The following is a 27,432-nucleotide window of genomic DNA, read 5'->3' on the forward strand; positions in this document are numbered from 1 at the left end:
GTCCCATGAGGTTTATTTGGGGGGGGGGTGCTGCTCGCAAGGCGCCCGCCTACGCCTCCCAGTCGTCCTCGTCCTCCCCCGCGGGCTGCTGCGGCGGCGGCAGGGGCGGGATGGAGTCTGACATCCGGGCGAAGGCCCCGCCAGGCCCCTCGCTGGCCCCCGCGCCGGGGCCTTTCCCAGAGATTCCTGGGGGGGAGCAATCGAGGGGTGGGGGTCTGCGCTGGCAGCCCCCCCACACCCCCACCTGGCGGCTGGCGGGGAAGGCGGGCCGCGCCCTCTTACCTTTGCGCCGCAGCAGCAGCTTGTTGAAGAGGTCGGACATGAGGTCCCCGCCCTGGCCCGTGGCTCTCACTGCAAGGCAGGGCGCCGGGGCCTGAAGACGGCGCTCGGGGTGGACGCCGAGTCCTCAGCCCGCAAAGGCTCGGCAGGCCGGGGCGCAGGGCGCGTGGCCGCGGCGGGCCTGTGGGGGCCACGCGCTGCCCGGCCCTGAGGGCACACGAGCCCGGCCCAGGCAGGAGCGGGAGTGGGGCTCCGGGGAGCGGGGTGCGGGCTCACCTTGCTCCTGCTCCTTCTGCTTCTTCTTCTCCAGCCGGCGCTCCTTCACGCTGCGCAGCCCGGCCTTGCCGATGCCCCCGGCCTGGCGGATGGACTCCAGCAGGGTGGCCCGGCCGCTGGAGGGGTCCAGCACTTCCTTGGGGGCGCCCTGGATGGGGGCTGTGGGGGGCAGGGGGCTGTGGCAGGGGGCTGCGCCCCACGGGGTCCCGCCCCGGTCGCTGCTGCGGTCGCGGGCTCGCGTGGCCGGCAGGGTCGCAACGCAAGTCAGGCCACTGACGTGCTCCGGGGTGCAGAGCCCCCCGGCTCAGGCTGGCGGGGCAAGGCAGCCCCACACCACTGGTTCCGAGCACAGAGGGAGGGGGAAGGGGAGCAGGACCTGCTCTGCACGAGGGCTCCCATTTGAGGGGGACCCCTTCCCCGAGGGCTCTTACCTGGGGGGGGCACGCCGCTGCCCGCATCGTCCTCCCTGGGCCCCGGGCCGGCGGGGGCGCTGGTCTGGAGGGACGGGGGCGGCGGGGGAGCTCCGGCCAGCACGGCGGGAGCAGGGGGCGGCGGCGGGGGGGGGCGGGGGGGGGCGGGGGCGCCGTCAGCACCCCATCCTCCGAGTCTGGATGGGAATGAGTGTGTGCTCAGAAGGCAGCGGCGCCCGGCCCTGGCCCTCCCACAGCCAGCCCCTCCGCTCACCGGGCTTGGAGGGCCCGGCCACCTCGGTGTGGAAGGCGGGCAGCTCGGGCATGGCCCCGGGGGCGGAGGGCGCGATGCCAGGGCCCAGGTCGGCGCTGTAGACCAGGTCATCGGCCACGCCCGGCAGGTCCGGCAGGTAGGACGGCACGTCCATCTCCGGCACCTGGCCCAGGTCTGGCACGTAGAAGTAGCTCTCCGGGACCTGTGGGTGGCATGTGGGCCCTGAGAGGGTGGTGTGGGCACTGCCGGGCTGCAGGGGCCCAGCCAGCCGGGCTGGATGGACGATGGGGGGGTGGACGATGGATGGGTGGGTGGATGACGGGTGGATGGATGACGGGTGGATGATGGATGGGTGGTGGATGGTTAATGGATGGATGGGTGGATGGATGATGGATAGATGATGGACGGATAATGGATGGATGATTGATGAAGGGTGGATGGATGATGGATGGATGGGTGGATGGATGATTGGTGGATGATGGATGGGTGGATGGATGACGGGTGGATGATGACGGGTGGATGATGACTGGTGGATGATGGATGGATGGATGGATGGATGGATGGATGGATGATTGGTGAATGATGACGGGTGGATGATGGATGGGTGGATGGATGATGGGTGGATGATGGATGATGGGTGGATGATTGGTGGATGATGACGGGTGGATGGATGATTGGTGGATGATGACGGGTGGATGATGGATGGGTAGATGGATGATTGGTGGATGATGGATGGGTGGATGGATGATTGGTGGATGATGACGGGTGGATGGATGATTGGTGGATGATGACGGGTGGATGATGGATGGGTGGATGGATGATGGGTGGATGATGACGGGTGGATGGGGTTCAGCGGCGCCTCCCTGGCAGGTGCCCAGCCGCCCCGCCCAGCTGCATCCTGGCCCGCCCCACCTGCTGCTCCAGCTGCTCCCTCTTGCTGATGGACAGGGGGGCTGCAAACAGCTTCTCTTCTGTCTCTGCCCCCAGCATCACGTGGGTTTTGGTCACTGCGCCGGCCAGTGGGTCCAGGAAGACATACTTCTTGTACCTGCGGGGGGCGGGGCGGTGAGCTCCCCAGCCCACTACATACGAGCATTTTCTGCAGGCTCCAAATCAAGCCGGTCAGCTTAGAGCTCCTGGACTAGTGTGAAGCCCACAAAGCCGGGCGGCCTGCCCACCCCCTTGGCCTGCCCACCCCCTCTCCCCTCCCCCCTGCCCCCTACCCCCCTCAGGGCGTACAGGTTCTCAGTGGTGTTGAAGAGCAGCAGGGAGCTGACGGAGCGGATGTTGCTGGGCAGACCCCCGAGCCCCTCCTCCGCCTCCTCCTCGGGCTCGGGCCGGGCGCTCACACACACTGGGAAGTACTTCAGCTTCTCCTGGGGGATGACCAATGTGCTGTGGGCTTCAGCTCGGCGCCCCCCCCCCCCGCTGTCCCCCCTGCCCCCTCATGGGCACACACCTGCACAGCGCGCTCGTCCAGGGGCCGGTGTTTGCTCTGGATCCTGTGGCGCAGACGCCGCTCCAGGCCCGGGTCCTGCGCGCCCGTGAAGATGGAGCCGTAGTCCTGCAGGCGCTCCGGAGCTGGGTACTTGGCACTGGAGAACACCTGTGGGCCGGCCGGTCAGGGCGCCCGGGTGCCCCGGGCTAGCATGTGGGCAGAGGGAGGAGCTCCGGGCAAGGTGGGAGGGCGGGCTGGGCAGCAGGAGGGCGGGCGGGGCAGCGGGGCAGCGGGAGGGAGGGCTGGGCAGCGGGCGCAGGCGGGAGGGCGGGCTGGGCAGCGGGCGCAGGTGGGAGGGTGGGCTGGGCAGCGGGAGGGCGGGCTGGGCAGCGGGCGCAGGTGGCTACCTTGATGGCCTTCTTGCTGCCCTTGATCTTCTCGATCTTGGCCTGGGCCAGGGAGACGCGCGCCCCGATGGCCTGCAGCTGCCTCCGGCTCAGCTCCACCCGCTGCGAGATCCTGCGGGGAGAGACTCGGGCTGGGACACTACCTCTCTATGCAGACCTGGGAGCAGCCACAGTGGCGTCCGGCCTGGGGATGGGAGGCCGGGGGCATGGCCGGGGGCGTGGCCGGGCTGCTCCCACAGCAGCCAGTGGCTCCCCGAGGAAACCCAGAGCTGGTGTGGCTGGGCGCCGGCTGCCCGGCCTTCGCTGCCTTTGCTCTCTGCGTGGGCTGTGGCCTGGCCTGGGCACCTGGCTTATCTCCGCTGTCCCGTGCCAGCCCTCCGCACCCACCCTCGGGCACAGCCCTGCCCACACTCGTGGCCCCTCTGGGGTTTGGGCCTGAGCCTGGCCCTTGCTAAGCAGGGGCTTCACCGCCCAAGCCACAGCTCCAGCCCTGGTCGCTCCAGTTCATTTTCCAGAGAGGCTCTGGCATTTTTGCCCCCAGGCTGGCCACAAGCCACTAGGACTACGACGCGCAGCACACGCAGCCTGGTGTCAGAGAGAGGGTCTCCCTGAGGTTGGCTGGGCCGGCCTCCCGCTGCGGTCCTCCCCCTCTGCCTCCACAGACACGGCTCTGCCACGCCCGGCCTTTCTCCCTGGGCCGGACCTGGGCCGCACATTCTCAGGTGGAGCACAGGGAAGCACAGGCCGAGTTCCCCTCCCTGCAGGGTCAGGCCTGGGAACAAGAGCCATCTCTACACAATGACAGGGTTCAGACCCAAACACCGCTGCCAGCCCCAGGTCTTGGCTCCCCAAAAGCCCTCCGCGCCCTCACGGGTGCGCCCCGCAGCCCTGAGAGGGGGCAGCGGAAGGCGCGGGGCGGAGCCGGGTTCCAAGGCGCCTCCTCCACAGACGGCCGAGGCCCCGCCCTCCCCAGAGCCCTCCAGGACGCCGACACGGCCCACGGCGGCCTTCTCCTGGGGCAAGCGCGGCCACTGACTTGCACCGTCCTGTCCCCGGGGGAAATGGGGGACGGACCAGAGACAGCAGTGTCCGCAGTCCCTGCTCTGCCAAGAGGAAGAGGGGAGGGGAGAAGGGGAGAGGGGGAGGGGAGGGGGGAAGGGGAGGGGGGAGAGGGAGAGGGGAAGAGGCAAAGTTGCCAAAGTTGATAGCGGAAGATCCACCTCGAGCGCTGGCAAGCTCCTGGAACGTGTCATTAAACGGTGTGTGTGCGTGTGCACACGTGAGTGTGCACGTGCGCAGGCAGCAGCCCGGGAAAGGAGGCCGGGCTGGGGCTGTGCGCTCCGGCAGGGGAGCTCAGGGGTGCGTAGGGGCGCAGCGCCGGCCGGCCCCTCCCCCTCCAGCCCTGGCACTGGCCCAAGAGAAGGAGACGAGGGAGCCGACGGGCGCTGCGGGCCGGGCCGGGCCGGGCCGCGGGGCTGGAGCCAGGGCAGCTGCCCCGTGCCACCCAGCCTCATCCGAGGCCTCGCAAGCCGTCACACCTTGTACTACATACAAGTTTCTAGTTAGCTGCAGCACAGTTTCGGGGCCAGAATCCAGCCAGATGTGGGCTGTCGGGGACCAGGCAGGGAGTAGGCGGAGGGCAAGGCACGGAGGGGCAAGGGGAGGGGCAGGGAAGGGGTGCAGGGGAGGGAGGGGCAGTGCAGGGAGGGGCAGGGGAGCAGCAAAGGGGCAGGGGAGGGGCAGGGGTGCAGGGGAGGGGCAGGGGGCAAGGATGCAGGGGAGGGGCAGGGGGGCAGGGGAGAGGCAGGGTGCAGGGGACTGGCAGGGGGGAGGGGGAGGGGTGGAGGGCAGAGGTGCAGGGGAGGGGCAGGGGTTCAGGGGAGGGGCAGGGGTTCAGGGGAGGGGCAGGGGTGCAGGGTGCAGGCCAGCCAGCCTGGCAGTGACTTGGGAAGGGCCCTCAGCCATGCTGGGCCAGGCGCTGCTCCACGGGGAGGGGGCAGAGGGGGGTGGAGGGGGGATCAGGCAGGGCCTCGCTGGCCCGGCACAGCAGCAGCGAACCGGGAAGGGGGGGCTGGGCCCAGCACCCCAGGGAACAATGAAGAATGATCTGCTAATTATGCAGGTGGCGGGAACCTGGGGCCAGCGGGCCAATCAGCAAGAAGGGGGTGGAGGTGGGGAAAGGGCAGGGAGGGGGAGGAGGGGCTGGGCAGGGCTGGCGGCCACGGCCTCACCTCTCCAACCCATCCGCCACACCTCCGCCCCGTGAGGCGGTGGCATCTCGTGAGGCGGGTGGCATCTCGGGTGGGTATTTTGGGGTGAGGCGGGGAGGGGGGGCTGAGCGGTCCTTGCCCTTCCTTCAGGCCGCCAGCTCCCTGGTGCTGCCCCTCACGCTCAAGGTGCACCCCGGGGCCAGGCGGGGAGGGGGCTTCAAGCCGGGGTCACATCCCCCAAAGCTGATCAGATGTGAAAGGTCCCAGCTGCTCAGGGCGGCTGGGATCTGAGGGTGGCGGTTCGAAGCCAGCTGGGGCAGGAAAGCCGATCTCCAATGGGCACCAGCGCGCAGGAGTGGAGCTGGAGGGTGCCACGGCCCCCCCCCCCCCCCCCCGTGAGCCTCGCTTCCAGAGGCCAAAGTCCAGGAGTGCAGCGGCCTGGGCTGGAAGCCACGCGGGCCTGACCACGCGGCCAGTGCCGGGCGGTGTGGGCAGCGCCCCCGACGCGCGCCCTCTGGTCTGAAGCCCACGCAGTCTGCGCCACGCCCAGCATGGTCACACAGTGAGGCCAGGCTGAGTGGGGCCGGGCTGGGGGGGCCCAGCCACGCACCCACCCACCCCTCCACGGGGAGGGGCCCAGCCACGCACCCACCCACCCCTCCACGGGGAGGGGCCCAGCCACGCACCCACCCACCCCTCCACGGGGAGGGGCCCAGCCACGCACCCACCCACCCCTCCACGGGGAGGGGCCCAGCCACGCACCCACCCACCCCTCCAAGGGGAGGGGCCCAGCCACGCACCCACCCACCCCTCCAAGGGGAAGGGCGTGCCCTCGTCCCCCGGCCTCAGCGCAACCTCCCCTTCGCCGGGCACGCGTGGGCTCCTGAGGAACACGTCCCTCAGCTCTTCAGCTCAAGGCTAGCGCTCTACCACTTAGAGCAGCTCCACTTCTGGTTTTCCGGTGGTTCAATGGAGATCAGAGATCAGAGTCTCACGGACTTTCCTGCCCAGGCTGGTTTTGAACCGCGATCCTCAGATCTCAGCCTCCTGAGTAGCTGGGATTCCCAGCATGAGCCACTACTGCCCAGGGCTTTTGAGGGCCAGCTCAGCGTGCTTGACAGCCAGGGGCGGGGGCGGTATCCTCTCCCGTGCCGGTCTCTGGGGCACCGTCTCTGGGGCACGGTCTCTGGGGGTCTCTGGGGCACAGTCATGCGGCGCACCAACGCCCACTGACAGCTCCCAAGACGGCTGAGCGCAGCCAAGGGTGGACACCGTAGGCAGCAAGGAGCCCCGGGCCCCCAGCTCATGCCTGCATCCCTGCAAGGACTACCACCATCACCAACATCACCACCACCATCACCATCACCATCACCTCCACCACCACCACCACCACCACCACCACCACCACCACCACCACCACCACCACCACCACCACCACCGTCACCTCCACCACCACCACCACCACCACCACCGCCACCATCACCATCACCTCCACCACCACCACCACCACCACCACCACCACCACCACCACCATCACCATCACCAACATCACCACCACCACCACCACCACCGTCACCTCCACCACCACCACCACCACCACCACCACCACCACCACCACCGTCACCACCACCACCACCACCGTCACCACCACCACCACCACCACCACCACCGTCACCACCACCACCACCACCGTCACCATCACCTCCACCACCACCACCACCACCGTCACCACCACCACCACCACCGTCACCACCACCACCACCACCGTCACCTCCACCACCACCACCACCACCACCACCACCACCACCACCACCACCACCGTCACCACCACCACCACCACCGTCACCACCACCTCCACCACCACCACCACCGTCACCACCACCACCACCACCGTCACCACCACCACCACCACCGTCACCATCACCTCCACCACCACCACCACCACCGTCACCACCACCACCACCACCGTCACCACCACCACCACCACCGTCACCTCCACCACCACCACCACCACCACCACCACCACCACCACCGTCACCTCCACCACCACCACCACCGTCACCACCACCACCACCACCGTCACCACCACCACCACCACCGTCACCTCCACCACCACCACCACCACCACCACCACCACCACCACCTCCACCACCACCACCACCACCACCACCACCGTCACCACCACCACCACCACCGTCACCTCCACCACCACCACCACCACCACCACCACCACCGTCACCTCCACCACCACCACCACCACCACCACCACCACCACCGTCACCACCACCACCACCATCACCAGCGACACCACCATCACCACCACCACCGTCACCACCACCAGCACACGGAAGCCTAGAGAGGTTCTGAGGGGCGATGGCTCAGGGCTGGAGAGGGGAGGCGCTGTCTGCCCCAGGCGACCCCCCCGCCCCGCCCGCGCTGTGGCCCTGCAGAGGCTTGGACAGAGGCGCTGGGCTCCACCGCGTTCTGCGCCTGCGCCGTGGGGCGGGCGGCACAGCCGGTCGGTGCGTCTCCACCGCCGCGGCCCAGGCACGGCGCACAGCACCACACCGCACAGCGCCACACCGCACAGCGCCACACCGCACAGCACCGCACCGCACACCACCACACCGCACAGCACCACACCGCACACCGCCACACCGCACAGCACAGCACCGCACAGCACCACACCGCACAGCACCGCACAGCACCACACCACACAGCACAGCACCACACCGCACAGCACCGCACAGCACAGCACCACACCGCACACCCCCACACCGCACAGCACCACACCGCACACCCCCACACCGCACACCACCACACCGCACACCCCCACACCGCACACCACCACACCGACAGCCACCGCTGGCTCCGTGCCCCGGAGCGCGGGGTGGAGGAGCCGGGGAGCTCCGGGGTCTCCCAGGACCGGCCGGCCCGAGCCGGGGTGGGGGCGCGGGGTGCGGGGCGGGGGCGCGGGCCCCACCTGTTGAAGATGTCTGCGGAGACCGTCTGCAGGTACTGCAGGGCGTCGGCCGCCTGCTGGACCGCCTCCTCCCGCCGCAGGTCGGGCTGCAGCAGGGGCACGGCGTAGGTCTGCCCCGCCGACGGCTGCGTGTGCGCCGGCGTCATGGTGCCTGCGAGGAGAGAGCTCGGCGTCACCCCAGACACGGCGGCACGGCCGAGACCCGGGGGGCACCCCTGGGTGGCGGGGCACCCAGAAGCCAGGACCCTGCAGAGGCTTGTGGAGGGGAGGCCGGAGAGGGGTGGGGAAGAGGAGACGGAGGGATTCCAAAAAGTGGGACGTGGCAGGAGGCTGAGATCTGAGGATCGCGGTTCGAAGCCAGCCCGGGCAGAAAATCCAAGAGACTCTGATCTCCAATAAACCACCAGAAAGCCGGAAGTGGCGCTGTGGCTCAAGGGGTAGAGCGCCAGCCTTGAGTAAAAGAAACTCAGGGACAGCGCCCAGGCCCTGAGTTCAAGCCCCAGGACTGGCAAAATAAACCAGAAGGGCGGGCTGGGCACCGGTGGCTCATTCATACCTGTCATCCACGCACGCAGGAGGCTGAGACCTGAAGATCACGGTTCAAAGGCAGCCTGGGCAGGAAAGCAGAAAAGCCCCTGTGAGACTCTTATCTCCAATTTATGACTCAACAGCCAAAAGTGGCGCTGGGCTCAAGCGGTAGAGTGCGAGGCTTGAGCAGCGCCCAGGCCCTGATTTCAAGCCCCAGGACAGACAAGAACAACAGCAACAAAAAAGGTGGGACACAGGTGCAGGGGCAGCGGGGTGTGAGCCGGGGTGTGAGCCGGGGTGTGAGCTCGGGGCAGCTCCACGTGCTATCCCAACCCCCACCTTGGATAAGAAAGAAACCCTGGCTCTGGGCAGGGGCCAGCAGGGGAGGGCCGGGCGGGGCCGGGGGTCACCCAAATTCACATCAAGAGCGGTCCCCAGATGGGCACCGGGGCCACGGGCTGCTGCTGTGAGGACCAGGGCCACGGGAGCAGAGGCCGGGGGTGGAGGGGTGCAGGGGAGGGGTGCGGGGGGGGGGCAGGAAGGCAGGCGGCTCTGGGTGGCGAGGAGCAGGCAGAGTCTATTTATACCGGGTTAATGAGCTCCGCTCCCCTGTGCCACCAAGCCGCTCGCACACCGCACACGGCACTGATTTGATTGGCAAGACGGCGCCGGGCGGAATATTAAGATGCCAGGCCCCTATAAATAGCCTAATCAGACCCCCGACTGGAAGATGGCAAGGAAGACATTAATCAGGCCTGGCACCGCGCCCCGAACCTGCTCTTAGGCGCAGCACAAGGGCCCTCGGCGGTGATTGGAGGGGTGCGTGAGTGCTGGTTAAGCACAGCGGGCGAAGGCCAGGTGGCTGCATTTGGTCTTCAAGTGCTGTGTGACCTTGGGCAACTGGCTTGCCTTCTCTGAGCCTGCCTGGTACCTCGTCCCCTTCCATAGCCCAGAACTGACTCCAGTCTGAGAAGCTACTGGGCCTATAATATAAATGGTGGACCAGAGCTCTCCCTTGCCCAGAAGGCTCTGTCCTGGCCCGTGCTAACTGACCACCAAGCTGCTGAGTGAAGTCTCCCACCAGTACTCGAGACCCGGGTTACTCAGCTTCCACACCCAAACCTGCCACTCAAAACCAAGAGTCCCGCCTCACCACCACTTCCCTCTGATTGGGTCATCCCAGGCCTGGCCCCAATCTGACCGCATGCCCTTCTGGAACTTTCCTTCCCTCCCTGAGGCCATCCCGACTTCCTTTAGGATCCAGAGCATGTGTGGAATTGCACCTCACCCCACCCGCATGTTTGAGGGGAGGTCGGGGCAAACACCCACAAAAAAACAGCCAAGACCCAGCAGGTGAGGGGTGAGTCATTCCAGCCCCTGCGGCTGCTAGGGGCTGGGTGCGATCACAGCAGCGCTAAACAAGACACTCCTGTGGGGCTGGAAACTAGTTCAGTGGCAAAGCGCCTGCAGAGCAAGTGCAGTGTCCTGGGTTCGATCCCCAGTACCAAAAAAGGAAAAGACTCCAGCCTACACTAAGGAGTCAGACACCCCCCTGGGCCGGGGCCGGGGGCAGGCGGCAGGCAGGGGAAGGGGTAAGTAGGGGATGGAGCCCAGTGTGCGTCTGAGCAGGATGAAGGACCCTGGAAGAGAAGCCAGCATGGTGAACACGGCTGGGTACCACGGCCAAGGAGGGAAACGCTGAGATCGGGGCGGCCCCCAGCTTGGCGTGGAGACTGAGCACTGAGAGCGTAGCGCGCAAGCGCACCCGACACACGTGCAGACACACCGCCCCTCCCACCTGTGTCTTCAATCAGTGTGTGTGGCTGGCACCTGGCTCAGCCACTCACTCAAGAGACTGAGACCTGGGGAAGGCAGCTCAAAGCCAACAAGGGGGCGGGAGGCGGGGGACGGGGAGGAAAAATCTGTGCGACTCTGTTCTCTCCAACAAACCAGAGGAAAACAAAGAAGGCAGAAGCAGAGCTGTGGCTCAGGTGGTAAGAGCACCAGCCCTGAGTGTGAAAAAGTTCAGGCAGGGACAGCATCCAAGGCCCTGAGTTCGAATTCCAGGCGCACAGCAAAACAGACAAAAGGCAACCAACACTAAACCATGCAGCCAGCGCTGGTGGCTGGCGCCTGTCACCCCAGCTACTCAGGAGGCTGAGATGTGAGACTCGAGGCTCAAAGCAGCCCGGGCAGGAAAGGCCCTGAGACTCTGATCCCCAAGGGACCACCAGAAAACCGGGAGTGGCGCTGCGACTCAAGTGGTAGAGCGCCTGCCTTGAGCTGAAGAGCTGAGGGATGGCGCCCAGGCCTGGAGTTCAAGACCCAGGACTGACAAAAAACAAAACTAAACTGAATCATGGTGGGGGGGGGAACGAGGTGACACCATCCAGGAAGAAGTGCATGCAAATTAAACACAATAAAGAGAATAAACAACTAAACAAGTAAATAACTAATAAATAAGTGATTTCCAAGTCTGTGCAGGGCTTTGCCCTTGGGCAGGGCTTCCAGCCCCAGTTTGCTCCCCTTGGCCTGGGCTGGGCCTGGCCTGGGGCTGGGTCTGGGTCTGGGTCGGGACCTGGGGCTGGGCCTGGGCTGGGCCTGAGCCTGGACTGGGTCAGGGCTTGGGCTGGGGCCTGGGACGGGACTGGGCCTGGGCTGGACTGGGGCTGGGCCTGGGCTGGGACTGGACTGGGGCTGGGCCTGGGCCTGGGTCGGGCTGGGCCTTGGTGGGCCTGGGCCTGGGTCTGGGCTGGGCCTGGGTCGGGCTGGGCCTGGGCTGGGGCTGGGCCTGGGCTGGGCCTGAGCCTGGACTGGGTCAGGGCTTGGGCTAGGGCTGGGGCCTGGGACGGGACTGGGCCTGGGCTGGGGCTGGACTGGGGCTGGGCCTGGGCTGGGACTGGACTGGGGCTGGGCCTGGGCCTGGGCTGGGGCTGGGCCTGGGTCGGGCTGGGCCTGGGCTGGGCCTGGGCCTGGGCCTGGGTCGGGCTGGGCCTGGGCTGGGGCTGGGCCTGGACTGGGTCAGGGCTTGGGCTGGGGCTGGGGCCTGGGACGGGACTGGGCCTGGGCTGGGGCTGGGCCTGGGCTGGGACTGGACTGGGGCTGGGCCTGGGTCGGGCTGGGCCTTGGTGGGTCTGGGCCTGGGTCGGGCTGGGCCTGGGCTGGGTCTAGGCCGGGGCCGGGTGAGGCCCGGAGTCCCCGAGAGGCCCGAGGCCCGGGCCTCACAGGAAGCGGGGCCTGCAGCCGGCCCGCCCGGCCCCCGCGGCCTCCCCGGGTCCGGGGGCTCCGTGGGCCTCCGCCCGGCGCACCCCGCTTCCGCGGGCCCCCCTCAGCCCTCTCCCGCCGCCGCCCGGCCCTCACCTGCGCGCGCCGCCTCGCCGGCGTCTCCGCCCGCTCGCCCCGCCCCCGGACGCCCTTAGCCACGCCCCTCACGTACGATCGCCCCGCCCCTACCGACGCACGCACGCGCGCCACGCCCCCGGACGCCCCGGCCACGCCCCCGCTCTTGCGCTCTCCCCGCCCTCGGCGCCCCGCGGTCCTAGCGCCGCCGGCCTGCGCGGCGCGGCGTCCGGGACCTTCTTGGGCGGCCCCGGGGTTGAAGTCCACCTGCTGCCCGGGTTCCCACGCGGCATCGGGGTTCGAAGCCAGCCGCGGCGGGAAAGTGTGCTGGACGCCGCGTGCCTGTGACGTAGCCGGAGGGGCTCAAGCCACAGCTCAGGCACGGGTTCGAGGCCCGCCTGGCACCAAAGAACAAGAGGCTTTTCACATCTTTCTCCGCTAAGGTTTCCCCACCGGGGATGGAGACCTGGGCCCGGCCCGGCCCGGCCGCCAGCACCCCCCCCCACCGCCCGCCAGCGCCCGCCAGCGCCCCCCACCGCCCGCCAGCGCCCCCACCGCCCGCCAGCGCCCCCCCACCGCCCGCCAGCGCCCCCCCCACCGCCCGCCAGCGCCCCCCCCACCGCCCGCCAGCGCCCGCCAGCGCCCCCACCGCCCCCCAGCGCCCGCCAGCGCCCGCCAGCGCCCGCCAGCGCCCCCCACCGCCCGCCAGCGCCCCCCACCGCCCGCCACCGCCCGCCACCGCCCGCCAGCGCCCCCCACCGCCCGCCAGCGCCCCCCACCGCCCGCCAGCGCCCCCCACCGCCCGCCAGCGCCCGCCAGCGCCCCCCACCGCCCGCCAGCGCCCCCACCGCCCGCCAGCGCCCCCCCACCGCCCGCCAGCGCCCCCCCCACCGCCCGCCAGCGCCCGCCAGCGCCCCCACCGCCCCCCAGCGCCCGCCAGCGCCCGCCAGCGCCCCCCACCGCCCGCCAGCGCCCCCCACCGCCCGCCACCGCCCGCCACCGCCCGCCAGCGCCCGCCAGCGCCCCCCACCGCCCGCCAGCGCCCCCCACCGCCCGCCAGCGCCCCCCACCGCCCGCCACCGCCCGCCACCGCCCGCCAGCGCCCGCCAGCGCCCCCCACCGCCCCCCAGCGCCCCCCACCGCCCGCCAGCGCCCCCCACCGCCCGCCACCGCCCGCCACCGCCCGCCAGCGCCCCCCACCGCCCGCCAGCGCCCCCCACCGCCCGCCACCGCCCCCCACCGCCCGCCAGCGCCCCCCACCGCCCGCCAGCGCCCCCCACCGCCCGCCAGCGCCCGCCAGCGCCCCCCACCGCCCGCCAGCGCCCCCCACCGCCCGCCAGCGCCCGCCAGCGCCCCCCACCGCCCCCCACCGCCCGCCAGCGCCCCCCACCGCCCGCCAGCGCCCGCCAGCGCCCCCCACCGCCCCCCACCGCCCGCCAGCGCCCCCCCCACCGCCCGCCAGCGCCCGCCAGCGCCCCCCCACCGCCCGCCAGCGCCCCCCCCACCGCCCCCCCACCGCCCGCCAGCGCCCCCCCCACCGCCCGCCAGCGCCCCCCCCACCGCCCGCCAGCGCCCGCCAGCGCCCCCCACCGCCCGCCAGCGCCCCCCACCGCCCCCCCACCGCCCGCCAGCGCCCCCCACCGCCCCCCCACCGCCCGCCAGCGCCCCCCACCGCCCGCCAGCGCCCCCCACCGCCCGCCAGCGCCCGCCAGCGCCCCCCCCACAGCCCCCCCACCGCCCGCCAGCGCCCCCCCCACCGCCCGCCAGCGCCCCCCCACCGCCCCCCACCGCCCGCCAGCGCCCCCCCACCGCCCGCCAGCGCCCGCCAGCGCCCCCCCCACAGCCCCCCCACCGCCCGCCAGCGCCCCCCACCGCCTGCCAGCGCCCCCCCACCGCCCGCCAGCGCCCGCCAGCGCCCCCCCCACAGCCCCCCCACCGCCCGCCAGCGCCCGCCACTGCCCGACCCGGGCCAGGCCAGGCCCCCCACAGCCCAGGCCCCCCCCAGCGCCCGCCAGCGCCCCCCACCGCCCGCCAGCGCCCCCACCGCCCGCCAGCGCCCCCCCACCGCCCGCCAGCGCCCCCCACCGCCCGCCAGCGCCCCCCCACCGCCCGCCAGCGCCCGCCAGCGCCCTCCAGCTCCCGCCAGCGCCCCCCCACAGCCCGCCCACGCCCCCCCTCACCGCCCAGCCCAGGCCCCCCCCACAGCCCAGCCCAGGCCCCCCCACAGCCCAGCCCAGGCCCCCCCACCGCCCAGCCCAGGCCCCCCCCACAGCCCGCCCAGGCCCCCCCCACCGCCCAGGGCAGCTTCCCATTTCTGATTTTTTTCATCTGGATTTCCATGCAAAGGTGATGTGGGGAGCGGTGACGTTACCTAAGTCAAAGAAAGCTGCATTTCTTCTTAAACAGTGTCACCCCTGCTCATGGTCTCCTAGTTACCCCCTTCTTTCTATTCCTATATTTACTCACTTATTACTTTATTTGTGTGTGTGTGTGTGTGTGTGTGTGTGTGTGTGTGTGTGTGTGTCAGTCCTGGGGCTTGAACTCAGGACCTGAGCTTCTTTTGCTCAAGGCTGGCACTCTACCACCTGACCCACAGCGCCACTTCCGGCTTTTTCTGTGTATGTGGTGCTGAGGAATCGAACCCAGGGCTTTGTGCATGCTAGGCGCACGCTCTGCCACTGAGCCACCTCCCCAGCCCCTTTACTGAGCTTTTATTATTAGCGCTCTACCACGTGAGCCACAACTCCATTCCCGCTTTTTGCTGGTTCATTGGAGCTAAAATTCTCATAGACTTTCCTGCCCAGGCTGGCTTTGAACCTGGATCCTCAGATCTCAGCCTCCTGAGTAGCTATGATTACAGGTGCCCGGCTATTTTTAGTGTATTTAAATAGCGTCTCCTTCTCTACGTTGCCCAAGCTGGCTTTGAACTTCTGGTCTCCAGTGATCCTCCTACCTCAGCCTTCATTGTACCTAGGACTACAGATGTGCTCCACAGTACCCGGCATCAGAGCACCTCCTAACAAACTGTCTCCTGCACTCCAGAAAAGAACCAGCAGTGTGCTGGAACCTGGGAACTCATCCAAGAATCAAGGCTTGCAAAGAACCCCCCGCGGTGCCAAAACTGACCTCCCACAGAACCGCTGGGGTTCACCTGGGACCAGAGGCCTGGGGAGGGGGCCTTGGTGGGGCCCCGCAGGGGTAGCACCCGCCAGGCAGAGCCCCCACAGGACCTGGGGCCTGCAGGAAGTGGTCAGACCAGAAGGGAAAAGAAAATGACGAACTAAAGCCTTAGCACATATTAATAACGTGAGAACATTCAGCTTTCTACGAACACGACCACGAAACCCAGTTTTCAGGACTTTTTATTCTGAGGGAGTAAGGACCCCTGGGAAAGCAGCAGCGCCTAGTGTCGGGGGTCCTGGTGAAGGGAGGGGTCGGACCCAGTGTTTCTGGGTCTCAGCCTTCAGATTCAAGGTCATACTCTGGGGTCACAGGTCCACCACGCCCCCCCGGCCGGTGTCCGTGCACAGAACACATTGCAAGGATCCCACCTTCATCCCCCCCAAATCTCAGGGGTGCCTCCATGTGTATTTCAGACCCTGCGCCCCTCCCTTCCCTGCAGATCCACTTGCACGGGAGCTGGGCAGCCAGATAATCCTTGCAATACTCCGGGAGGATTACCCTAGCCGCAGCTCACGGGGTGGCTGACCGCAGGGGCCAGGCTGGCGTGGGGCAGAGGCCCCAGGGACCTCTAAGGGACGAGGAAGGGGCCTGGAGGGGCAGGGCTGACCCTCGGGGGGTGGGGTTATGCAAATGAGGGAGAGTCTAGCCTGAGACCTAAAGCTTACTCCCCCCCCAAAGTTGCCAGCCAGCCTGGGGGAAAAGAATTTAAATTACAAAAATGTAGTAGCGTGAAATGTGAAATGATCCCCCGAGGTGCTTATTTAACAACCAAAGCCTTCCATCACAATGAACCCTATGTGTAAGGTACCCCCCCCACACACATATAGGTTCACACACTGCCTCTTCCCCTTCCTCTGTGTGTGGGGTTTGTGATTTCTTTCCACAGCACATTATCAGTGCTCCTGAGTTTGTGAGCCAGAAATAAATCTATCATCTGCATTTGTGTGTGAGTTTTCTAGGTGTTCTGGGGCTTGAACTCAAGGCTGGTGCTCTACCACCTGAGCCACGGCTCCACCTGGATGTTTAATGAATGCCGGGTTCCCCCCTGAATTATTGGCAAGAGGAACAAGACTGCACGGCAGTGACCCAGGGGTCAGGGCTTTGTCCTCCCCTCCAGAGGAGGGAGGCTGACCCCAGCCCAGCCCTCTCCTGTCCAGCCTGGCTCTATTTTTTTCCTTCCTTTCCTTCTCCTGAATGGCTTTGCTCTGATGTCTTGACTTGTCCCCCACCCCCTTTCTCCATTCCCCCCCCTCTCTGGGCTCATTTTCCTCACAGGATTATTTCCTTAATACTCCCCACCTCCAGTGGCTGTGTTCCAGGATTAATTTCAACCGAGGAAAGTGTGTGTGAGTGTGTGTGTGTGTGTGTGTGTGTGTGTGTGTGTGTGTGTGTTTCAATCCAGGATTCCAAGGTGGCCAACATTTGCCCTAACCCTCTCCCCATACCCCCCCCCCGTCCCCCCACGGCAGAAGAAACCCCGAGATGAATAATTAGATTGGCGTCCAGCTCCCAAGGCAGCTGGGAGAGACATTGACATTTACATGAACCTTTCTTCAAGCAGAATGAAATAGGCGAAGGAGAGGTGTGTGCACACGCACCGCCGGGTGGGACCAAGCCCAAGCAGCGCCAATTGGGGAGGAGGAGGCTGGGGGCTGTCAAAGGAGTGTGTCAAATAGACAACAGGAGGAGGACTGGAGCTGGGGGTCCCAGCAGGGCGGGGGGGGGTCCTTGGGAAAGGCCAGGCCAGGATGCCCCGGGCTGGGACAGCAGGTTATCCCGAAAGGGGATAACCCTTGCAGCATCCTTACGTTTATCCACCTTCCTGCCTGAGATCTCTGGCCCCCAAGTGTATGACCGCCCCCCCCACAGCAATCACATGCAAATATATGCAGAAATATGCAGATATCACAGAACCACCTGACTGCTCCTTTTCCTCTCTTCCCCCCCCTCCCCGCCTCTCTCCCTCTCTCTCCTACTCTCCCCCCCCACCCTTGCTTCCTTTACCTTGTCCTGGGGCTTGAACTCAGGGCCTGGGCACTGTCCTTGAGCTTTTTTTTCATCAAGGCTGGTGCTCTACCATTTGAACCACAGCTCCACTTCCAGCTTTTTTTTTCTTTTAGTATTTTAGTAGAGATCAGAGTCTCACAGACTTTCCTGCCCAGGCTGGCTTTGAACTGTGATGCTCAGATCTCAGCCTCTCGAGTAGCTGAGATTACAGGCATGAGCCATCAGCACAGGTCCGGCTACATTTCTTAAGAAACAGCAGCAGAAAGCAATGTGCCAATGGTAGCCAGATCTCCACCTGCAGTACCGCATACCAGTAAGGCTGACGGCCATGAAGACAGTCAGTTTGATCTTCCTGCATGTTGACTTATTTTGAGTCTGGCCACAGTCAATATCAAAATTGAAACCGGGCCCAGGGGCGCAGACAGGAGTCTGTAACCCTAGCTACTCGGGAGACAGAGACAGCCAAGTAAGAGACTGCCTTCCATCCGGATGCATTGTATGAATGTGTAGGGAATGTCACAATAAAACACCCCCTTGTATAACTAATGTATGCTAATCAAAAATGAAATGTAAATGATCTCACTGGTTTAATTCAATATTGATTGTCGGGAGGGCTGGAGTAAAGCTAGAGCCAACTAACTGTTATTTTCAAGAATTAACACTCAGGCTGGGAGGCTGGTGGCTCATGCCTGTCATCCTAGCTACTCAGGAGGCTGAGATCTGAGGATTGCGGTTCAAAGCTAGCTTGGGCAGGAAAGTCTAAGAGACTTATGTACAATAAACTCAAAAAAAAAAAAAGCCAGAAGTGGTGCTGTGGTTCAAGTGGTAGAGCGCACTGGCCTTGAGTGAAAAGAACCTCAGGAACAGCACCCAGGCCCTGGGTTCAAGTCCCCAGGCCTGGACTTGGTCTTTAAGGAATCACGTTCTAAAAGGCTCAGTAGCACGGCACATGCCTATAATCCTGGCACTTGGAAGGATCTTGATTTCTAAGTCAACCAGCCTGGGCCATTTACTATCATTCAAAACCAAACAAACAAACAAAAAGCCTGGTGCCGGTAGCTCTAATCCTAGCTACTCAGAAGACTGAAATCTGAGGTTCACGATTTGAGGCTAGCCCAGGTAGGAAAGTCCGGGAGACTCCTATCTCCAATAAACTTAAAAAAGCCAGAAGTGGCGCTGTGGCTCCAGTGGTAGAGTGCTAGCCTTGAGCGAAAGAAGCTCAGGGACAGCTCCCAGGCCTGGGGAAAAGAAAAAAAAAAAAAAAACAACCAAAGAAAGAATTGTGATGACATTGGCACTCTTGAAAATCTAGAACAACCTTCCCTTCTGGAGATCCTTCTTTTTATTTTAATTTTTTTGGTAGGTCATGAGGCTTGAACCCAGGTCTGGGCACTGTCCCTGACAGCTCAAGGCTAGCGCTCTACCACTTGAGCCACAGCACCCATTCTGGTTTTCTGGTGGTTAATTCGAGATAAGAGTCTCACAACCTTTCCTGCCCGGGCTGGCTTTGAACCACGATCCTCAGATCTCAGCCTCCTGAGTAGCTGGGATTACAGGCGTGAGCTTGTCTCTGAGCTCTTTTGTTCAAGGCTTTCGCTCCATCACTTAAGCCACAGCCCCAGTTCTGGTTTTCTAGTGATTCCTTGGAGATCAGAGTCTCATGGACTTTCCTGCCCAGCCTGGCTTGGAACCATGAACCTTGGATCTCAGTCTCCTGAGTAGCTGGGATGACAGGCGTGAGCCACCAGCACCCGGCTGAAGTCCATTTTATGGCATCTGCAAAGTCTCTTTTGGAATGTAAGGTAAGATATTCACAAATTCCTGGGGTTACACTTTGTGCTGTTTTTTGGGGGGGGGGACAGGGCTATTATTCTGCCTTCCTCAAACATTAACATTACACTTATTAACATTAACATTCAACGTTAACATTCTGAAAACTAGAACGAACTGTCGACTACAACTGAACACAGAACACTCAACAAAACACACTGTTCACTGCGGTGCATAAAGGTCTCAGTAAATTTCAAAAGAAGACCGAAATCAATGGAGTATATTCTCAGACTACAAAGGGTTTAAATGAGAAATCCATAATAGATTTGGAAGCAAACAATATACTTTTAAATAACAAGGAAAACGGCAAAAATATTTTGCACTGAATAAAAAGGAAAATACAATGCGTGTATTTGTTGCCAGGAGTGGGGAGAATTTTGGAGATTTAAATGTATATATATATAGATATATAGATATATAGATATGAAGAAGAAAGGATAAAAGTCAATCATCTAAGCTTCTACCTTAAGAAGCTAGGAAGAGAGAAGCAAATGAAAACAGACAGGAGAAAGGAAATGATAAGATTAGAAATCAATAATAGTGTTTTTGTTTTGTTTTGTTTTTTAAGGCAAATGGATCAGGGCGCAGGTGGCTCACGCCTGTCATCCTAGCTACTTAGGAGGCTGAGATCTGAGGATCACGGTTCAAAGCCAGCCTGGGCAGGAAAGTCTGTGAGACTCTGATCTACAACAAATCACTTAGAAAATTGGAAGTGGCGCTGTGGCTCAAGTGGTAGAGCGCTAGCCTTGAACTGAGAAGCTGAGGGACAGCGCCCAGGCCCAGAGCTCAAGACCCACGACCGACCAAAAAAATAATAATAATAACAGAAGTATGAAGGGCTGGAGGTTGTGGCTCAAGAAGCCGAGCATCTACTTAGCCAGAGCAAGGCCCTGAGTTCAGATCCCAGTGCAGGGCTGTGTGTGGGGGTGTGTGGGGCTGCATATTCTATATCGTTTCTGCTGTTATTAAATTAGGTGCCAAGCAAAGGTAACACATTGACAGAAAGTCGTAATCTGTGGCTGCAGACAAAAAACTCACGCTTGTCCCCCTAGGGACCCAGGAGACTGAGACCTAAGGACTGAAGTTCAAAGCCAGCCCAGGAGAGACAAATCTGAGAGGCCCTTACATCCAATTAACAAGCAAAAAGCTGGATGTGGAGCTGTGGTTCAAATGGTAGAGTGCCAGGCTTGAGACAAAGAAAGCTTAGGGACAGGGCCCAGGCCTGGAGTTCCCGCACCCCACGAATAATTTCCTGGTTCACCCAAGCTTCACAAAGCCCGCCTCCTCCCGGCCTCCCCCTCCCAGCTCCCCCTTCCTGGCCCCCCTACTCCTGGTGTCCCCAACCCCCCTTCACCCAGTCTCCCCCACCAGCCTCCCCCCTCCTGGTGTCCCCCCTAGCCTCCCCCCCAACCTCCCCCCTGTCAGTCTCCCACCCCAGCCCCCCTCCTCCCAGCTTCCTCCCTCCCAGCTCCCCTTCCCACCCCTTCTTCCCACCCTCCTTCTCCCGACCTCCCCCCAGCCTTCCTAGCCCCTCTCCTCCCAGCATCCCCCCATCCCTGCCCAGCCTCCCTCCCCAGCCTCCCCCCCTCAGGGGCTCCCCCCAGCCTCCCCCCATCAGGGGCTTCCCCCAGCCTCTCCCCCCCTCAGGGGCTCCCCCCAGCCTCCCCCCCTCAGGGGCTCCCCCCAACCTCTCCACCTCAGGGGCTCCCCCCAGCCTCCCTGTCCCGGGCTCCCCCCAGCCTCCCCCCCTCAGGGGCTCCCCCCAACCTCCCCCCCTCAGGGGCTCCCCCCAGCCTCTTCCTCCCGGGCTTCCCCCAACCTCCCCCCTCAGGGGCTCCCCCCGACCTCCCCCCCTCAGGGGCTCCCCCCAGCCTCCCCCCCTCAGGGGCTCCCCCCAGCCTCCCCCTCCCGGGCTCCCCCCTCCCGGGCTCCCCCCTCCCGGGCTCCCCCCTCCCGGGCTCCCCCTTCTCCTCCGGTCCTCGCTGCTCCTGCTGCAGGCGTTCCTCAGCGTTCCCGGCCAGTCTGATGTCATCCAACCCCGGGCCCCTCCGCGGACCCTGCTCCCCGCACACGCACGCGCAGGCACACACAGCTGCATCTGCACACGCACGCACGCGCAGGCACACGCACACACAGCTGCATCTGCACACGCACGCACGCGCAGGCACACGCACACACAGCTGCATCTGCACACGCACGCACGCGCAGGCACACGCACACACAGCTGCATCTGCACACGCACGCGCGCGCACACCATCCACCCGGGCGCACACACATGCACAGACGCACGTGATCGTCCGTGTGCACCCACGTGTGCTCACACACGGACACCCGCGCGCACACGGACCTCGGCGCGCGCGCAGGCACAGTGTGCTCACACAGGACACGCGCGCGTGCGCAGGCTCGCGAACAGCCTGGCAGGGCGCGGAGGCGGAGGGGGCGTGGCCGGAGGTGGGCGGGGCCGGAGGTGGGCGGGGCAGAGCTGGAGGAGGGTGGGCGGAGCCGGAGGGGCGGAGCTCTTGGTGGGGCGGAGCTGAACGGTGGGCGTGGCCACTGGAGGGCGTGGCCGCTCGCAGCCCCGCCCCCGGGCCCGCGCCGGCCGGCCGTCCCCGTGGCGCTGACGCGTCGGGCGCGCGGCGGGGCCGCGGGGCGCGGGCCGGGCGCGGCGGCGGGCGGGCGGGCGGCATGGAGAGCCTGCTGGAGAGCCCGGTGCGCGCCGTGCTGTACCTGAAGGAGCTCACGGCCATCGTGCAGAACCAGCAGAGCCTGATCCACACGCAGCGCCAGCGCATCGACGAGCTGGAGCGGCGGCTGGACGAGCTGAGCGCCGAGAACCGCAGCCTGTGGGAGCGGCAGCGGGGGCCGCCGGCCCAGCCCGCGCCCGCGCCCGCGCCCGGGCCCCCGCCGCCGGCGCCCGGCCCCGCGCCGCGCCCGCCCGCCGCGCCCGAGCCGCCGCCGCCGCCGCCGCCGCCTCAGCACCACGGACAGCGCCCGGCGCAGCCGCAGCCCGGCCCCGGCCCCGGCCCCGCCGCCCGCGCGCGCGCCGCCTCCCCGGCGCCGACCCCCGCGCCCGACAAGGACAAGGAGCGGCCCCCGGGCTGCTGCGCCGCGGCGGGCGCGCTCCTCCCGCACAAGCCCCCCGCCGCCCTCGGCAAGGGCGTCCTGGGCCGGAGACCCGGGTGAGTGGGGCGCGGGGGGCGGGCCCGGAGGCCGCGGGGCCGGGAGACGGCGGAGGGGGCTGGGGTCCCGGGGTCGAGGGGCGGCGGGGTGCTGGACAGGGCTGAGCAGGGCTGAGCAGGGCTGGGGTGCTGGACAGGGCTGGGGTGCTGGACACCAGACATGGCTGACCAGGGAAGGGGTGCTGGACAGGGCTGAGCAGGGAAGGGGTGCTGGACAGGGCTGACCAGGGAAGGGGTGCTGGACAGGGCTGTGGTGCTGGACAGGGCTGGGGTGCTGGACAGGGCTGGGGTGCTGGACACCATACATGGCTGACCAGGGAAGGGGTGCTGGACAGGGCTGAGCAGGGCTGGGGTGCTGGACAGGGCTGGGGTGCTGGACAGGGCTGAGCAGGGCTGGGGTGCTGGACAGGGCTGGGATGCTGGACACCAGACATGGCTGACCAGGGAAGGGGTGCTGGACAGGGCTGAGGTGCTGGACACCAGACATGGCTGACCAGGGAAGGGGTGCTGGACAGGGCTGAGGTGCTGGACACCAGACATGGCTGACCAGGGAAGGGGTGCTGGACAGGGCTGAGCAGGGCTGGGGTGCTGGACAGGGCTGAGCAGGGCTGGGGTGCTGGACAGGGCTGGGATGCTGGACACCAGACATGGCTGACCAGGGAAGGGGTGCTGGACAGGGCTGAGGTGCTGGACACCAGACATGGCTGACCAGGGAAGGGGTGCTGGACAGGGCTGAGGTGCTGGACACCAGACATGGCTGACCAGGGAAGGGGTGCTGGACAGGGCTGAGCAGGGCTGGGGTGCTGGACAGGGCTGAGCAGGGCTGGGGTGCTGGACAGGGCTGAGCAGTGCTGGGGTGCTGGACAGGGCTGACCAGGGAAGGGGTGCTGGACAGGGCTGAGCAGGGCTGGGGTGCTGGACAGGGCTGAGCAGGGCTGGGGTGCTGGACAGGGCTGGGATGCTGGACACCAGACATGGCTGACCAGGGAAGGGGTGCTGGACAGGGCTGAGGTGCTGGACACCAGACATGGCTGACCAGGGAAGGGGTGCTGGACAGGGCTGAGCAGGGCTGGGGTGCTGGACAGGGCTGAGCAGGGCTGGGGTGCTGGACAGGGCTGACCAGGGAAGGGGTGCTGGACAGGGCTGAGCAGGGCTGGGGTGCTGGACAGGGCTGAGCAGGGCTGGGGTGCTGGACAGGGCTGGGATGCTGGACACCAGACATGGCTGACCAGGGAAGGGGTGCTGGACAGGGCTGAGGTGCTGGACACCAGACATGGCTGACCAGGGAAGGGGTGCTGGACAGGGCTGAGCAGGGCTGGGGTGCTGGACAGGGCTGAGCAGGGCTGGGGTGCTGGACAGGGCTGAGCAGTGCTGGGGTGCTGGACAGGGCTGACCAGGGAAGGGGTGCTGGACAGGGCTGGGGTGCTGGACACCAGACATGGCTGACCAGGGAAGGGGTGCTGGACAGGGCTGAGCAGGGCTGAGCAGGGCTGGGGTGCTGGACAGGGCTGAGCAGGGCTGGGGTGCTGGACGCTGGACAGGGCTGACAAGGGAAGGGGGTGCTGGACATGGCTGAGCAGGGCTGGGTGCTGGACAGGGCTGAGCAGGGCTGGGTGCTGGACAGGGCTGAGCAGGGCTGGGGTGCTGGACACCAGACAGGGCTGAGCAGAAATGACGATTGGGAAGAAGTTGAGGGTAAGGACCGAACCGAAGAGCAGCCTCGGTGGAGACTGACATTGTGGGGATTGGAGGAAGGAGTTGGGGTGGTAGAATCATTTAAATGAGATACGAAAATCTAACCACGACACAGAAAGGGGAGTGCTTAGCCAAGAGCGTGCGAGGCGCTTTTCAGAGGGCCCGGAGGGCGTCCAGGGTGCTGCTCGTGATGATCGTGGTGGTGGTGGATTGAGCAGAATCAAGGGCCGAGGGTCTGAGGACACAGGAGGCAAAGGCGGGGGGAACCCCATGAGAGGTAGGGGCAGGAGAGGCTCCCCTCCAAACCCGGGGGAGCCTTTCTCGTGAACCCTTGGGGTGGCAAGGGGGAATGGAAACAGGCACCTGGACACTCCTGGAGGCTGGGCCCAGTTAGACCTCTCTCTGCTGGCCCAGGAGGACATCTGAGCCGGGAGAAGGCAGGCGGCAGGCAGCAGGCTCGTTCGGCTGCGGTGTCTCTGCAAACCGGTTATGGCTGGTGGTTTGCAAACGCTATTTCCTTTTTTTTTCATGGAGAATGTTAACTGTCCCGAGGGAAATGTTAACCAGCCCCCAAGTGGGAGATTCCAGAGCCTCAAGTACTCTTTCTCCCCCCTTCCTCCCCCCCCCCCACTTTTCCCTGTGAGATCCAGAGATGGGAAGGGGGTGGGGGAAGGAGGCCAGGTCATCTCCCTGCTCAGACAGGTGAGAGGCCCCCTGGGGAAATCAGGATGCTTGAAGAAGTGAGGGAGGAAGGGAGGGCAGAGGAGGGAGGAGGGAGGAGGGAGGGGAGGGGAGGAGAGCTGAGTCTGGTCACTCACAAGTGTGCTTTCTGTGGGGGAGGGGAGGGAAATCCCTGTAAAAATGAGTGGTTTCCTTAAAAACCGCATTATCTCCCCTAGAATTGCCTTTTTAAATACTCTCACCTTCCTCTCCGGTCTGTTGTGGAGTTAGAGAAGGTGGATGAGGGGGGGTACATTTGACTGTTACCACCGTGGCATCTTAGGGGTAAAGATCTAGAATGATCTGGCTGAGCAGGTCCAGGGGCTCAGGCAGTGAAGTTTCCTCATCTACTTCCTCTTCCTACCTCCCTGGGTGTCTCCCTCATTTCCTGGTCTCTCCGTGGAGTTCCTGCCAGATCTTTTTCTCTCAGAGAAGGACTTGGCCATGCCTGCCCGCGGCCCCCCCCCCCCCCGCCCCCCTGCAAGTGACCTAGAGAGCACAGGCCTTCAGGCCTTCACATGATCAAGGCCAGGTGATGTCTTCATCTCCCCTCTCCACCCCTGCCGGGCCTCAGCTTTCCCCAAGGGAGCAGGACAAAAGCAATAAATGTGTTCATGGAGAAAGTCACGCCCGTCTGTGGCTCACGCCTGTCATCTCGGCTACTGAAGAGGCTGAGGTCTGAGGATCACAGTTTGAAGTCAGCCCAGGCAGGAAAGTCTGTGAGACTTTTTATCTTCCGTTAACCCCCAAAAAGACGGAAGTGGAGCTGTGGTTCAAGTGGTAGAGCACCACCAGCCTTGAGCACAAAAAGTGCAGGGACAGCACCCGGGCCCAGAGTTTAAGCTACGAGACTGGCAAAAGAAAATAAAAAAAGAAAAACAATGTTAGGTGAGTTAGGCACTGGTGGCTTGGTATCTATAGTCCTACCTAACTCAGGAGGCTGAGGGCTAAGGATCTTGGTTCAAAGCCAACCTCAGGCCAAAAAAAAAAAATCCATGAGGCTTTTATTTCCAATTAATCAGCAAAAAGGTGGACGTGTGGCTCAAATGGGAGAGCATCCACCTTGAGCAAAAAAGCTCAGGGACAGTGCCCAGGCCCTGAGTTCAAGTCCCCCCTCCCACGGCACTAAGAGGTTAATAGTGCCATGGAGTCCTTCCTTTCTTCTGCCTCCCCTCCCCTTGTGAACTTTACTCACGGCTAGGCTGCTGGGTGCTTTTTGCCTGGTTCACGTCTTCTCCCATGGTTTTGCCTGATTCCCCCAACGTTTCCACACAGAACGCTGCAATGGACTCAGACGCTGCCCAGGGGCTGGGGCCCCACCCCAATCTCTACCCATGGCCACCTCCTACAGATTTGTCCCCCTTTGCACCCCAGCATGCAGTGCAGAGGTGGGGCCTGCAGAGAGCAAGGGAAAAACAACAGTGGAACCGGCCAGGGGAGGCCCCCTCCCCCCCTCCTCCCCAGCTCCTGAGGAGCACCCTGCTCAGTCAGTTCTCCACCAAGAAAGATGGAAGAGGAGGAGGAGGAGGAGGAGGAGGAGGAGGAGGAGGAGGGGGAGGAAGAGGAGGAAGGAAGGAAGGAAGGAAGCTATGGCAGTGGGGACTTGTGATGGTGACTCTGTGTAAATCATTGCTCATTCCTTTGTGGCCATGCACCACCGTGCTAATACTACGGTCCTCTCTCTCGCTCTCCCTCCCTCGTTCTCTCTCTTTCTCTTTGTTTCTGTGCTGGTCCTAGGACTTGAACTCAGGGCCTGGGCCTTGTCCCTGGATTTTTTGTTTTTATTTTTTGCTCAAGGCTCCACGTCTGGCTTTTTAGTGGTTCCTTGGGAGATCAGAGTCTCATGGACTCCCCCGCCCCCCCCCCGGGCTGGCTTTGAACCCTGATCCTCAGATCTCAGCCTCCTGGAGGAGCTCAGATGACAGGCGGGAGTCGTCAGCGCGCAGCCTTCTTGTCTTTCTTTTCCGCTCTTCCTCTCCCTTATTCCTCTCTGCTGATACTGCCTTTCTCTTCCCTCCTCTTCCCTGCCTCCTCTCCTCCCCTCCCTTGTGCTCTTCCCTTTGCTTCTGGAGCAGCAGGGTCATCTCTTTCCTCCCTGCTCTATTCCTGAAGCCCGGGATAATAATCCTCGTTTACCCTTTGTGGGTGCTTTGTGCGCCCCAGCCCTCAAGATGCAAACCTTGGAGTTGCCCCGGCTGGGCCTGAGGATGGCTGGCAGATCTCTGACCGTGTGTAAGACGCCGATCAGAGCCGATGTCTGCTGCTTCTGGTTAGGGCCTTCAGGTTGAAGGTGGTCGCCAAGGCCGGCTTGTGGGGAGCCGCGATGGGCGGAGGCTGCCTCCGAGTTGGGGAGACGCGCCCAGTGTCTGCCCCGCGCCACTGTGCTGTCTGTACTGCGGAAGGACAAGAGGGGAGCAGGTGGCCCCTCAGCCACATAACCGGGACTCACCTCCAAACACGGGGGCCAGGGGGCGGTGTTCAGCCTCTTAGGGCTCCCAGCACTCTGAGCAGCCAGAGAGCCTGGCACCTGTCAACCCCAGCTGCTGAGATCTGAGGACCATGGTTCGAAGCCAGCCCAGGCAGGAAAGCCTGTGAGACTCTTCTCTCGCCCTGAGTTGGGTGTGTGCGGCCTGCAGCGCCTGCCTGCATGGACTCCAGGGTGGGGGGGGGCAGT

The 27,432-nt window shown here is 64.6% G+C and overlaps 2 protein-coding genes across 5 annotated transcripts in view; one reads left to right on the forward strand and one right to left on the reverse strand.

Annotated features, from left to right (window-relative positions):
• On the reverse strand, positions 1–12,213 carry LOC138804534 (WASH complex subunit 1-like). The gene is given in 13 exon segments (XM_069988865.1): positions 1–186; positions 283–351; positions 556–714; positions 987–1,119; positions 1,122–1,162; positions 1,240–1,441; positions 2,152–2,287; positions 2,479–2,615; positions 2,699–2,845; positions 3,085–3,196; positions 8,278–8,428; positions 8,834–8,888; positions 12,166–12,213. Coding segments are annotated over 12 exon segments (1,431 nt in total). The 5' UTR covers positions 8,841–8,888; positions 12,166–12,213; the 3' UTR covers positions 1–49.
• Positions 12,214–21,849: 9,636 nt separating this feature from the next.
• LOC138804525 (IQ motif and SEC7 domain-containing protein 3-like) overlaps positions 21,850–27,432 on the forward strand; it is a 41,169-nt gene continuing 35,586 nt past the window's right edge. For all 4 annotated transcript variants that reach the window (XM_069988838.1, XM_069988839.1, XM_069988841.1 and 1 more), the window contains exon 1: positions 21,850–22,343. In XM_069988838.1, coding sequence (XP_069844939.1) covers positions 21,850–22,343 — 494 coding nt within the window. The remainder of the gene's footprint in view (positions 22,344–27,432) is intronic.

The sequence above is a fragment of the Dipodomys merriami genome, unplaced genomic scaffold (assembly GCF_024711535.1).
Source record: "Dipodomys merriami isolate MVZ:Mamm:240054 unplaced genomic scaffold, mDipMer1.0.p SCAF_368, whole genome shotgun sequence".
In the NCBI taxonomy this organism is placed as follows: Eukaryota; Metazoa; Chordata; class Mammalia; order Rodentia; family Heteromyidae; genus Dipodomys; species Dipodomys merriami.